General features: G+C 34.6%; 1 protein-coding gene across 1 annotated transcript in view; it reads left to right on the forward strand.

Annotated features, from left to right (window-relative positions):
• Window positions 1-13,598, forward strand: part of TECRL (trans-2,3-enoyl-CoA reductase like) — a 119,342-nt gene that overhangs the window by 16,195 nt on the left and 89,549 nt on the right. The window contains exon 2 of the mRNA XM_075544956.1: window positions 11,115-11,166. Coding sequence (XP_075401071.1) covers window positions 11,115-11,166 — 52 coding nt within the window. The remainder of the gene's footprint in view (window positions 1-11,114; window positions 11,167-13,598) is intronic.

Raw genomic sequence — 13,598 nt, forward strand, 5'->3', positions numbered from 1 at the left:
TCATGTTGTTGTTGTTAGGGGCCATCAAGTCTGCTCTGACTCAGAGCAAGCCTCTTCCCAACAGACCCTACAGAAGGCTTTCACGGCTGTAAATACTTATGGAAACAAACATCCTCATCTTTCTCCCCCAGACTGGATGCTTGGCTTCAATCAATGACCTTGTGTTAGCATTTCAAAATGAGAAGAAACAGATGCAAAAATCTAAAAATCAGAACTTTTGATGTTTGAATTATGAATTTGAGAAAATTGAAATTCAACAAAAATGAGATGGAGCATGAAAAAATCAGGAGGCTATATATTCCTGGTCTGAAACAGGCTGATATTAGCCATTTTCAATCAGAAAACATATCATTTACTACTCTGGGAATGACAAAATCAAGAGAAACACCTTTACCTTCATTATCAAAAGGGATATTTCAAGATCTACTCTGAAATACAATGCAGTCAGTGATACAATTGCATCTCTCTGCCTCCAAGGAAATCCTATTAATACCAATATTATTTAAATGTATCCACTAGCTGCAACAGCCAGTGATCAGTAAATTAAAGAATTCTCCCCATATCTTCAGTGTGAAATGGATGAAACATGCAATCAAAATGCCTTAGTATGATGGGTGACGGGAATACAATGGTTGGAAAAAGAGGAAGGATCGAGAGATGGAAAACATGGTCTTGCCGAGAGAAATGAACCTGGAGAGCACATGATAGGGTTTTTGCAAGAATAATGGCTTCTTTATAGTAAATACCTTTCCACAACACAGATGGAGAATAGTCACAGAGATTTCCCAGGCTGCAAAACACAAATACCAAAATGACCAAATCTGTGCGAAGAAATAATGGAATAAGTCCAGATGAACAGCTAAAACCAGGCCAGGCTTGACTGAAAGCGGCCATCAGTTGCTTATATGTAAATTTAGAATGCAGCTGGAGGAAATTAAACCTACATAGTTCACAAGAGCCAAAATATGATCTTGAGTCTATCTCACCTCAATTTTGAAAACATCTCAAGAAAAGTTTGACTGCATTGAACAATAATGATAGAAGACCTGTTTAGCTACCCTATTACACAAGGAATATCATTCATGAAGATATCCAAAGTTAATTTTTAAGACAAGAAAAAAGAAAAGAACAAATTGATGTCAGAAGGGACTTGGAAACTTGCCCTTAATCATAGAGTTGCTAGAACAAATGGAAGAATAATGAAGTCAAAGAGCTAAAGAGAAAACGTCAAAGGATCTGTTAATAAGAAGCCAAACATCATAAAGAAATGTGCAAAGACCTGTATTTAGAGGGAGGGAAAGGGAAGCAACACACTCAGATTATATTTTAATGGAAAGAATATAGGAGAAAATTCAAGGCTCAAGTTGTAATATTAAATGATTCTATATTGAAGGATACGGGAAGCATGAAAAGAAGATGGAAAGAGTAAATGCAATCATTTTATCAAATGGAAATAGTATGTACTCTGTCCTTGCCAGGGGTGACATATGAGCAAGAACTTCAAGAGTCACTGGAAGGATTAGCCAAAAATAAAACTTCAGGGATTGATGACAAAGCAGTTGAAATGTTTTAACATCATTTAACAATGATGAAACACTATAGGCACTTCTTCCGCCCTATATTCTCAAAATTTGTAAGACAGCTATTTGATCAACTGACTGGAAGGGATTAATATTTGTGCCCATAACCCCCAAAAGGTGACCCACCAGGATGCTCTAACCACAGAACAAACAGTGTTGATAGAGTGCACAAGCAAAATTCTGCTGAATATCATCCAACAATGGCTGCAGCAAGCCATTGACGGGGATCTGTCAGAGCTCAGACTGCATTCAACAGAGGACGTAGAATACAGTATCTCATTAGTGACCTCAGATGGATCTTGGCTAAAATCAGAGCACGTCAGAGAGGTGCTTCCTTGTGATTATTGACTATGCAATGGCATTCTACCATGTGGACCATAAAATATGATAAATAGACTTTCGAAGAATTGGAATTTCAGAACACTTCATTGTGTTGCTGTGTACCCTGTACATTGATGAAAATACAATTGTGAGTACAGAACTAGGGAAAACTGCATGGTTTAAAATAAGAAAAGGTATGCATTGGGGTTGTACTCTCTTACTATAAATATTAAATGTGGATGCTGAGCAAATAATCAGAGAAGCCTGATTATATGAAGAACAATGTGGGATCAGGAGTAGAGAAAAGCTTATTGACAACTTGCAATATGCAGATGAAAAAATTTGCTTGCTGATAGGGAGAAATACCTGAGGCACTTGTTGGTGAAGATCATGAATTGCAGCTCATTATAAATAAGACCAGAATCCTCATAACTGGGCCAGTAGACAACATTATGACAGATTGATAAAAGATGGAAATAATCACGGATTCTGTCTTGGTTGGATCTGTAATCAATGCTCATGGAAGCAACAATCAAGAGATCAAACTATAGGTTACATTAGGTAAATATGCTGCCCAAGACCTCTTTAGAGTACTGAAAACCCAGAATGTATTTTGAGGACAGGTGGTAGTGCCTGATTCAAAGCATGATATTTTCTAGGGTCTCAGATGCATGTGAAAGGTGGACGTTGAGTCTACCATGGAACATCCAAAGCCCAAATAAGTGTCTTGGAAGAAGTAAAAGTGGAGTGTTCTTTAGACATGAGAATAGTGAGAATTTTTCTTATAAACTGTACACCTGTTGTCAGGAGAGACCAATTCCTACAGAAAGAAAATATACTTGGACAATAGAGGAGCAAAAAAGAAGAAGTATCTGTGGTAATCACATAATTTTGTGTCACCTGGAAGATATACAAGTGTAGGGGTTGAGTTAGCCTTTCAATCAGGTCACAACCTGGGGTTGCCTCCCTGTGGGTGTGACCTTATCCTAAGGAGGCTTCTGGGAATGTCCTCATGTCTCTCTGCCTTCACCTTCATGCAGGTGAGACACGCTGATACCTGCCAATACTGTGATGCGGTCACAGCCATTGGATCTGCGCAATCCTGCACCTACTGGCAGTGACCTCCATATTTCTGCATCATTGCATAAGGCTGCATGAGTCTGAAGAGGGATTTTTGGACCAGTATCAGACTTACATGCTTGACCTGGACTGGGCTGGGATGATTGCTTGATATATAATTACTTCTTGATAGAAAGCTCTTTCTTACACTTACATGAGTGTCATTGGATTTCTTTCTCTGGTCAACCCAGCCTAACACAGAGCTCAAGGAGACGGACTGACACAGTAGCTGCAACAATGAGTTCAGGCGTAAGAATAAGTATGAGGATGGAGCAGGACCTGGCAGTTTTCTCTTGTGTTGTGCATGGGGACACTGTAATAGGAACGAACTCGAGGGCACTTAACAACAAAATAATCATCTTTGTGGATTTTCACAAAGGTCCCTGGAGTATTTGTGATGCATATTATGAAGAAGTTTTAAGAAACTTGGAGAGGTATCATTTCCACCAAAATGCATCTGTTCTTTTTCAATGGGAGCAAGTGCTGATCTCTGACAATGTCTTTAGAAAACTTACCCATGTAGCCTAAAGCCCTATTCTTGCTCTTTAGGTCTATTCTTCATCCCTAAATGCAAAGAACATTTCAAAGCACAAGATTTGAATCCCCTGAGAATATCAAAACTACTCTTATGGCGAGTATCAATTGAGGAGTTCACAAATATAATGCTTCTTGAAAGAATTAGAGAAACACCACCTTTACAGGTGTACAGACATAGATGGAGTATATGTCAAGAGACAATAACTTCGCAGTCTGATTTTGTTTTCAGCAACGTGTTAAGATTTAGTAACAGTAATACTTGACTTAGTGTCTTATAACTGAGAAATGATATATATTAACATATTCTATTCTTTAAAAATAATGTTTCACAACTTTTTTCTATGAAAATATTTAAATGGAGATATAATACAAATAACAATTCATTTTAGAAAGCATATATATAATTTTTCAAAATTATATTTTCCACCTGGAAATCTGTTACTGTGAAACTCTAAAGCTAATGGCTGGACCAATCACAAGATGTTTCTCCTGAGAAACAAAAGAATATAAAACTTTTAACATGAATATCACTCTTTTTTTGTTCCCTTATAGTTTTTATTCTGATTACTTTATTTGTTTCATAATATTACAAGTACACATATTTTATTCTTTCATGAAGTAAATCGAAAATTTCAATCATTCATTTTGAATATTGAAATTACTATAAAATATATTTCATTGATTATTAGTTATCTGCATTCTATTTATCTAATGAGTATTAACAGTTTTCTGAAGAGATCTGCTTGTAATAGTACCAAGAAAGTGAGTAAAACATTTTAATAAAGAAAAAGATATGAAATATTGTAATATCACTTTAAGAGAAAAATGAAGTAGTTACTGGATTAATTACTAGGATGCGAAAAACTTTTTGCTCAGGGCAACAAATTAAATATTGGCTGAAATATTAAAGTTCAAATCTCAATGTGAAAGCTTAACATTTAGAAGTAAAATTTTGGTTAAAATAAAAGCATAACATGTTTTATATTAATTATTATTATAACATTAACTTTCTCTAGTGAGAAAAATCAGCAATGAGAATTTCAAGGATTTTGATATAGGCATACTTACATATTTCCCCTTATGCACAATTAGTGGTAATATTAAAAATTGATAAATTATTATGATGATAGCTTGTTCTTTGTAAAAGGCTGTAGAACTATGCACAAAGCAGAACACTGTATGAATAAACTTCTTGATGACGCTTTGGAGATATGAATTTAGTTATTAGAAAGTCATATACGTATTTTTAATTATCATCTTTTCCTCCCTTTCCCTCCAAAGGACTGAAAGTTTAGATAATGAACAGCCTGTGTCTGAGTGAAATGTCTGAATCACTCAGGGGGTAAGAAATGGTCTTAATGCTCTGTCTGAAATGCCTCCAGAAAGCACACTTGCAAACACTGATTCTCAATGCACACTTCATAAATGTGAAAGTCAAAGAAAATTTTAAATAATTATGAATTGCAGTAAAATAGCTTATTTCATATGTAAATTACTTCAGAATAACATAATTTTGAGAGGAACATAATTGAAAGTTCCGAAGTTTAGAGAAAAATAATCGATGGATCGAATTTGAAGATCATCATTTAAATCAACTAATTCAAAGAAATACATCATATTTCCAAAGAACCTAGTGATCAAAGGCTTCATACTGATATAAAATTAGGGAACTAAAATCATAATTATTACATGACTTGGTGCTCATTGTTTTATTTTAGAATGCTACAAGCATTCAATAAAAATGTGTTCCCTCCTTTATAGTATGATAGATCTTGAAATAATATCTGTCTTACGACTGTTGCTGTTAGATGTTTCCAAGTTACTACCAATTCAGAATACCCCTTTGTACAAACCATAAAGTAATGTTACAAGATATGAAAGTATTTATTAAATAGGAAAATCCGAATGTGAGATTGTTGTCTTTAAACCGTCTCCTATCTGCATCTACACTCTTGTGTAGGAGGTGTTCCAATCTCTCTAACCCTCCCCTGGAGTATTCTGCTCCCTTTGACTTATACAACATCAGAATAACAGTTTTGATATCCTTGAACAATTAAAATTGTCCTGTTTCTAAAAGCTCATGGAGCTGTGGAACAAGAAGACTGAAGGGGAGGTCAGATCTGTAGGCTTGATGGGGTAAGTTATCTCTATACAATTCTTACAGGACGACCCTGGCTACTTTTGAAGACTGAGCAAGTCCATCATAAAGATAGGAATAAAAATAAATCAATGGAAGTTTCCTGGTCTTTTACTTACCAAAGCAATTTTTTTTACTTTTCTTAAAACTTCTTCAAAATACATATTCATTAATGTCTTGTATTATTTGAAAAAAAAATCTCTCTAAATTTTCTTCTGGAGTCTCCAAAAGTGGTATCTATAAACTTGTGAGCTGGTCTCTGTGTCTGGAATTTAACACACCCCACAGGTCCACGCACCAATCACAGATGTGACTGGACCTTGCTCTCTATACTGTATAGCTAAATCCAAAACTCATCCACAGATAAAAAATAATTCCATAAATCAGCATTCATTCATATCAAGTTTGTGTAAAAGGCCAATGACAATACTTTTCATACTCAAAAAGACAAAAGCATATGAAGCCTAGATGTTTAATTACAAATGAGATGCCTTATCATGTGAGGGTCCCAACGTGAGTAACTATCACATATCAGTGGTGTCTCTAAGGTCTTTTCCCATGAGATTTAGACTTCAGCCACTGATTACATTCAAAAGTGTTTTCTTTCCTGTGGCGCAAAAATTATCCTGTCAAAAACCAGATTATTTGTATCCACCCTCTTACCAGCTATGTCAGCAGTTTGAAACTACCAGTAGCTCTACGGGACAAACATGAGGTATCCCATTCCCTTAAAGATCTACAGTTTCAGAAACCCACAGGGAAATGCTTCCCTGTCTTGTAGGGTACCAAGAGTAGCCACTGTAAGGGGTCTAAACTAAGTGCATTATTCATAGCATTTGCCTGCAGCCATCCACTGATTGCAGCTACTTTTTCAACATGCTTTGTTTGGAATAAGCCTGTATATATAATAAGTGTAACCCTACAAACAATAATTTCAGACTTATGTTCTTGCAAGTGAATTAACACTCTGGTTTTGCATGACTTTCACAACATTTGCTAAATTTGAGTCCATAGTTTCAATCACTGTGCCAAGTCATAGCCTTGGGTCTTCCTGTTTATTTCTTTCACTAGGATTGAGTCATTACTGCTAAGTGTTCAAGGAGGGTGAGACATAGGATCATCATCTTCCATTCTAAGAAGCATTTTGGCTGTACTTCTTCCAAGACAGGAATGCTTGTTCTTCTAGAGTATTCATATTCTTTGACAAGTCCTAATTCAAGTCCAAGAATGTTTCTTTTATCTTCCTTATTTATTATCCAGTGAGAAATATGACTTTTAACACTTAAGACACGTTTGACAACCAAATTGTGTAATGCAATGTATCCTTTGTTTTTGATGCTGCTTCCAAACAGTGATTGTTTCAAGTAAAATTAAAATCTTGAGGACACAACCATTTTCTTATATTACCATGATGTTGTGATTTTGTCCTGTTGTAAGGAATTTTGCTTTCCTTATTTTGAGTTGTAATTCATACTGAAGGATACAGACTTTGCTCTTCATCAGTGACACTCTATCATTATCAGTAATGTACTTATGGGATTGATGGAACAACAACATGTTCATTGCATGTGTTGTGTGAGTCTGTAGAGGAATTTATAAATTGGCCTCTGACATATGGGCTAATATTGAACTTATGGACTTGATTGGGTCTGGGCTGTGATGTTTTCTTAATATACAATTAATATTTGATATAAAGTTCTCTCTCTCACACACCAAAAAAAATCTAATCAAGTCTTGTGAGGCAGATTTACCTAATGTAAAGCATCTTTTGTTCTCGTGACTGCTGCTTCCATAAACATGGATTGTGGATCCAAACATGAAAAAATCCTTGACAACTTCAACCCTTTCTCCATTTCTCATGATATTACTTACACTGTCCAGTGAGGATTTGGGTCTCCCTCATATTGAATTGCAGTGCATTCTGGAGCTACAGTCCTTGATGTTAATCAGCAAGCACTTCAAGTCCTTTTCACTTTCAGCAAGCAAAATAGTTTTCATCTGCCTATCAGAGGTTATTGCAAAGCCTTCCTCCAATGCTGATGCCACATCCTTCTTCATAGAATCTTGCTTCTATCATGATTTTCTCACTGTTAAGTACTATGCAGTTGATTAATTATGTTAGATCACACATTGGGGGATTCTTGTGAAACTACAGAGAACTCTGCCATCACAGGATCCCCACAACCACCTCTTTTCTCCTTTGGAGACAGATTTGGATTTGAACCTACTCCTTTTGGTTACCATCCAGGGGCTTACCAAACGTGTCATTAACTCTGCTCCCTATTTATCTATAATCATAAGAAAAGTTTATCTTAAACTCATGACCATTATATCAATTTCAATTTATTGCACCTCCCATCCAAAAATAAAGGTCACTAAATGCATAGAATATATACTTATGATCATAATATAAGGCATATTATCAAAGTCTTTGGTTATAAACAGGAAATATTTTTCATGCATGATCAAAACAGTATGAAGAAAATTACACTTTGAAGGAATTCTTAATGCTTTTCTTTTTTAATATTAATGGTGTGGTGGTAAAAGCTGCCTGTGTAATCCAAGGAATAGAAATATTAAAATCTAAATCCAAAGGAGGAAATGGATTCATAGCTTAAATTAGAACACCTGGTTTGCAGAAGACTATTAATGACAATGAAAGTCAAAAATCCAATTGCATGGTGCCCACCTGAATTATTCCTCTGGTAAATCCCTTTGCACCAGTGGTTCTCAACTTTCCTTTTGTCGCGATCCTTTAACAAAGTTGCTCATATTGTGGTGAACCCCCCAGCCATACAATTACTTTCATTGCTACTTCATAACTGTAAGTTTGCTACTGTTATGAATTGGATGACCCCCATGAAAGGGTCCTTTGACCCCCAAAGGAGTCGAGACCCATAAGTTGAGAACCGCTGTTTTAGACCACAGTCCAGGGATATTAATAACTCAGCTATCAGACAGAGATCCTTATAAGGTTGACTATGACAGATGTAGCCATGTTTTGTTATTATACCTTAATATTTGATCTCCCGTTTGACCCATTTTTAAATTGTTTCAGTTTTTGTTTCTGCTTTCTATTGGAGTATTGCTGCATTGTGTAGTCATTTGCTGTTTTCTTCTTAGCTTCCTATTTTTGTTTTAATATATATCTAAGTATTTTTACTATGGAATCCAGGAGAAGTAAATCTATGGAGATAGTAATTAGATTAAAATTAATGAGGGATATGGCATAGGACGGTAGAGGGAATTGAGTAGCTACCAAAAATAAGCATATAAAGGTATTCTGAAATTGATGGTTGTGATTGCACACTCTTATTAATATACTTAAACAATTAAATTATGTAATATGGAAAATAAGAATGTGGAGAAAACATTCCCCAAAACATACTATGAAAGGGATTCTATTTTCAAGTTTGATTTTAACATTGTCAAAATACTGGGATGACTTGTTTAATAAAAATATTATTCTCAATTACTTATATTGTAAATGAAGAAAAAGTTAGAAAAATGATAAAATTAAAAAATATGCAACTTTAGAAGGACACTATTTTTGTGGGTGAGGTATAGATATTTGATCAATACAGTATAGAATTAAACAATAAAAATAATAAATTTAAAAATATTTTAGGGGGAACAGATTACAAGGATCTACATGAGACCTCCTCCCTGGGGGATATACAACAGAAAAGTGGGTAAAGGTAGACGTCTGAAAGGGCAAGATATGAAAAAATAATAATTTATGAATTATCAAGGGTTCATGAGGAGGGGGAAGTGGGAAGGGAGGGGAAAATGAGCTTATGCCAGGGGCTTAAATGGAGAGCAATGTTTTGAGAATGATGAGGGCAATGAATGTACAAATGTGCTTTACACAACTGATGTATGTATGGATTGTGATAAGAAAACATCCAGCCAAGTCCAGTCAAGATCAACTTCATAAGTCTGATATTAGCCCGGATCTCCAATAATAGTGCATAAATTCCCTTTCACACTCATCCAGCACATTCAATGATGCCAAATGCAGTAAGATCACAGGCTAGTAATAGAAAAGTTGTGTGGATCCAATGAGAGTGGGAGTATCTCAGTGCTAGTGTAGGGTATCTACATGGCTACTCCAGTTCTCCAAGTGACTCAACAGTAGGAAGCTAAAACAGAGTGTGTGGCCTCTTTCCAGGGAGAAAGAGAGGAAGTTCTCAGAATCCTCTTCAGAAGGCCACACTCACAAGGATGTATCATCAGGCTGTGACCTGATTGAGAGGCGAGCCTCCACCCCTTATTGTTATTTAACAAGTTGACATGAAATTACATAACTACCAAAGATAAATATAGTTTCTTCTTTTGTTAAGGAAAATCCAGTTCATAATCAGTTACATCATCCATAAATTGTTATACTCACTACTTGGATTCCTATTTATCTACATCAGTGGTTGTCAACCTTCCTCATGCCGTGATCCTTTCATACAGTTCCTCATTGTGTGGTGATCCCCAACCATTGTCCCATTCAGTGGGTCATCAACAGCGTGGGTACCTGAAAGAGGGACTGGGAATGAAGATGGGCAAGAGACGTGGAAAATGTAAACAAGACAGGAGTCTCATCAAGTCTCGTTTATTGAGCTGTGAGCACAGGCTTAAATAGCCAGCGAGGGGCGGGCACCATTACGTCATATGGAAATAAGGTATAGCTGGGGTAGCCAATAGTCACGCACCTGCCAAATGGTGGGTGATTGTGCTCAAACTGGTCCTCACGCTAATGAGACATACCAGGCGCCTGGCGGAAGTGCCGCCAGGTGTGTGTCGCCCAATGAGCTTAGCAGCTGCTGGCAATTGAGCACCAATCCTAGCAAAGTCAAGTAACTAATGACCGCAGGGGAAACAAGGGCAGGAAGACAACTAGGCACAATTTATATGACTGAAAATCAAGAGTAAGTACATGAAAGTTGCCTATGGCTTTTGATCCAGGGCTGAGGGACATGCAGTTCCCTACAAACCTCAAAATTATTTTCGTTGCTACATCATAACTGTTTTTTTTCCTACTGTTATTAATTGTAATGTAAATATCTGATATGTAGGCTGTATTTTCATTGTGGCAGGTTAAAAACCACTGGTCTACATCATTCTTCTAGAGTGGGAAATTTTTATATACTAAGCAAAGAAAATTCAAAACAGTATTTGAGGTATAACAATTTATAGGAATGAACACTATTGCTATTATAAATAAATACATTTAATTTTTTAAAATTGTGATTACTGTGTTTTAAAGTTGTCAGAATTTCACTGATTAATAACAAAGCAACACAAAAACATCTTTATATTCTATTTTTTAAATTATTGGAATATTTCTTAAATTATGTAAATAAAAATGAACATATTTTTCTTATACTTCTAATATTTTTGTTTGTATTTTGGTTTATTTTTCCTTCCAGGTAACACAAAAATCAACAATTCAGGATGTCAAACAAAAATTCCACAAAGCATGTAAGTTTTTTTATATAATTTAGAATTCATAATGCATTAATTTTTCTTTAGATTATTTCAAATTATCTGTAGCAATAAGTTCACTAGTATAATTGTAAATATATGGAGACTATATTAATAGAAATCTGAAATTAAATCATACTGTTTTATTTTTGATCATATGTATTTTCATGTTCAGTTCAATAATTGTTGCATTAACATCTAAAATTATTTTATGTTTTTCCTAGATTGTGTTTTTATACTAAGAATATCATATAGATAAAAATGTTAATAGATACAAAATAGTGTTGTATGAAAAGAATGTATTAAATACATGTGTATAATTTCTTGAAAAACTTATGATTTACCTGAAAAGGTGTAGGAGGTATGTTTAAATTATATACAATGTTTTACATAATTTCAAGAAGTTTCCCTCATAAATACTGAAAAAGAGGGATAATAACTATAATCAATGTTGTTCAACTTAAGACTTTTCAAATTCACAAATTCATAGAATAGATAGAACATCCCTCTTTCCGTATCCCTTATGGGATTAGATTGCCAGTCCTTTCAAAGAGTTGTTGGACCTTAAATATAACTGCTCTTTAGAGTTCTTAGGGTTTTTGATACTTATAAATTTTTATGGGAACAGACTGTCTCATCTTTCTTTTAAGGAGTAGCTATGGAGTTTGAACCACTGATCTTCAACTTAGCAGTCCAATACTTAGATCACAATACCATCAGGCTCCTTCTGTAATTACTATATAGTATTATTATGCTATGAATTTAGTGCAACATTTCCTCTCAAATTATCCTTGAACTTTATGATCAGATATATTATTTTATTTTATAATACTTAAGAGTAAACTAGATAGAGCTATTTGTGTTATACCAGAAAATTAACATTTTTTGGATGAAAGTCTATGAATAAAATTGTAAATATGAGAATTCTGGCTACTTCCTCTAAGACAGATTTGGTTTTTCTTCTGGCCGTCCATGGTACTTTCACTATTATTGCCATCAACGCCATGATTTAGATGCATCATTTCCCAGATCTTCCTATTGGATATTACAAGGTAACTCTATCAGAATTGATCTATGGCTTTCCAAAGACAACTACTCATAATAGGAAAAAGGCCACGGTTTATATCATGATAGAACTCTCATAACCAATGTATTAGAATGGAAAAAAGTGCAAACACATCTGGAAATACCTGTGAGCATTGAAACAATAATCACATACATATTTTTGTTTTAAAATCTGTAAATTTTAGAAAATTTAAATAAAAATAGAATTTAGTTATAATACCAAATGTTAGAACATCTAGCCATGGTATATCTTTGATGGTCTCTTTGATTATTCAATTTTTACTATTATGATAGCTTTCAGACACCTTTCAATTTATACAGATTGTTCATATTACAAAAACAAATCATTTAAGACTTTCAGAAGAAAATGAAGTTTTGGATTGCTTAATTTTATGTTCACAAATGACTGTCCTATTATTTTCACAGATTTCATTAGAGAGTAGACTGTTTGCTATTCTTGAATATAATAGAATGGGGCAAGAAGCAGAAAGCAAATAACACAGACCAATATAACACCATTAATCCTCATATCATTTAATGAGGTCATCTGATGTAATTATTTAATTAGCTTAAAAGGAGAGCTTCCCTTACAATGTGCTTTGTCTTTATAAAATCAATATATATTGCATAATGGACATTTGATTTTCATAACTGTGTCTTAATTCATGTCCAGTTCCACAAGAGCACAATTAAGTTTTCTGAAAATTACATTCTCCTGCATGTTATACATAGACTTTTTTAACGATCTAAATAGTCAAGTATCTCTGCATAGTTGATGATACACAAGTAAACATCTTTCGGGAATCGTATTTTCAGCCTATATTCTTCTGAACTCAGTAATGGTGTCCCATCATTCATGGCCGCTTCTAAATCTGGCTTGAATTTGAAGCAGCGTCCTGTTGATGTATTGCTACAACTGCTTTTAATTATCTTCAGTAAGGATTTTTTCTTGCATATGATATTAGTGATATTATTTGACAATGTCCACACTGTTGGATTATCTTTACTTACAATTGATGGCAATATGAATATACAAAAGACAGACCTGTAAGACCTTCCAATGCTCCATTAATTTATTGAAATATTTCAGTTGGTTCTGTTATTTCTTGAGTCCATGTTTTCACACATACCCTTTCTCCAAGTTGGACTTCTTCCTTGCATTCAGTGGGTTCTTGACTATATGCTACCTTTTGAAATGTTTGATTGTTGATGAATTCTTTTTGGTACAGTGATTCTGCATATTCATTTCTTCTTCTTTTGCTGCTTGCTGGACCATTCAATTTTTTCCCAAGAATCCCCAATATTGCAACTCGAGATCATTAGTGTTCAATGGCAAAAAAAAAAAATCCAATTTTGAGATGGCC

The sequence above is a fragment of the Tenrec ecaudatus genome, chromosome 3, assembly GCF_050624435.1.
Source record: "Tenrec ecaudatus isolate mTenEca1 chromosome 3, mTenEca1.hap1, whole genome shotgun sequence".
Classification (NCBI taxonomy): Eukaryota; Metazoa; Chordata; class Mammalia; order Afrosoricida; family Tenrecidae; genus Tenrec; species Tenrec ecaudatus.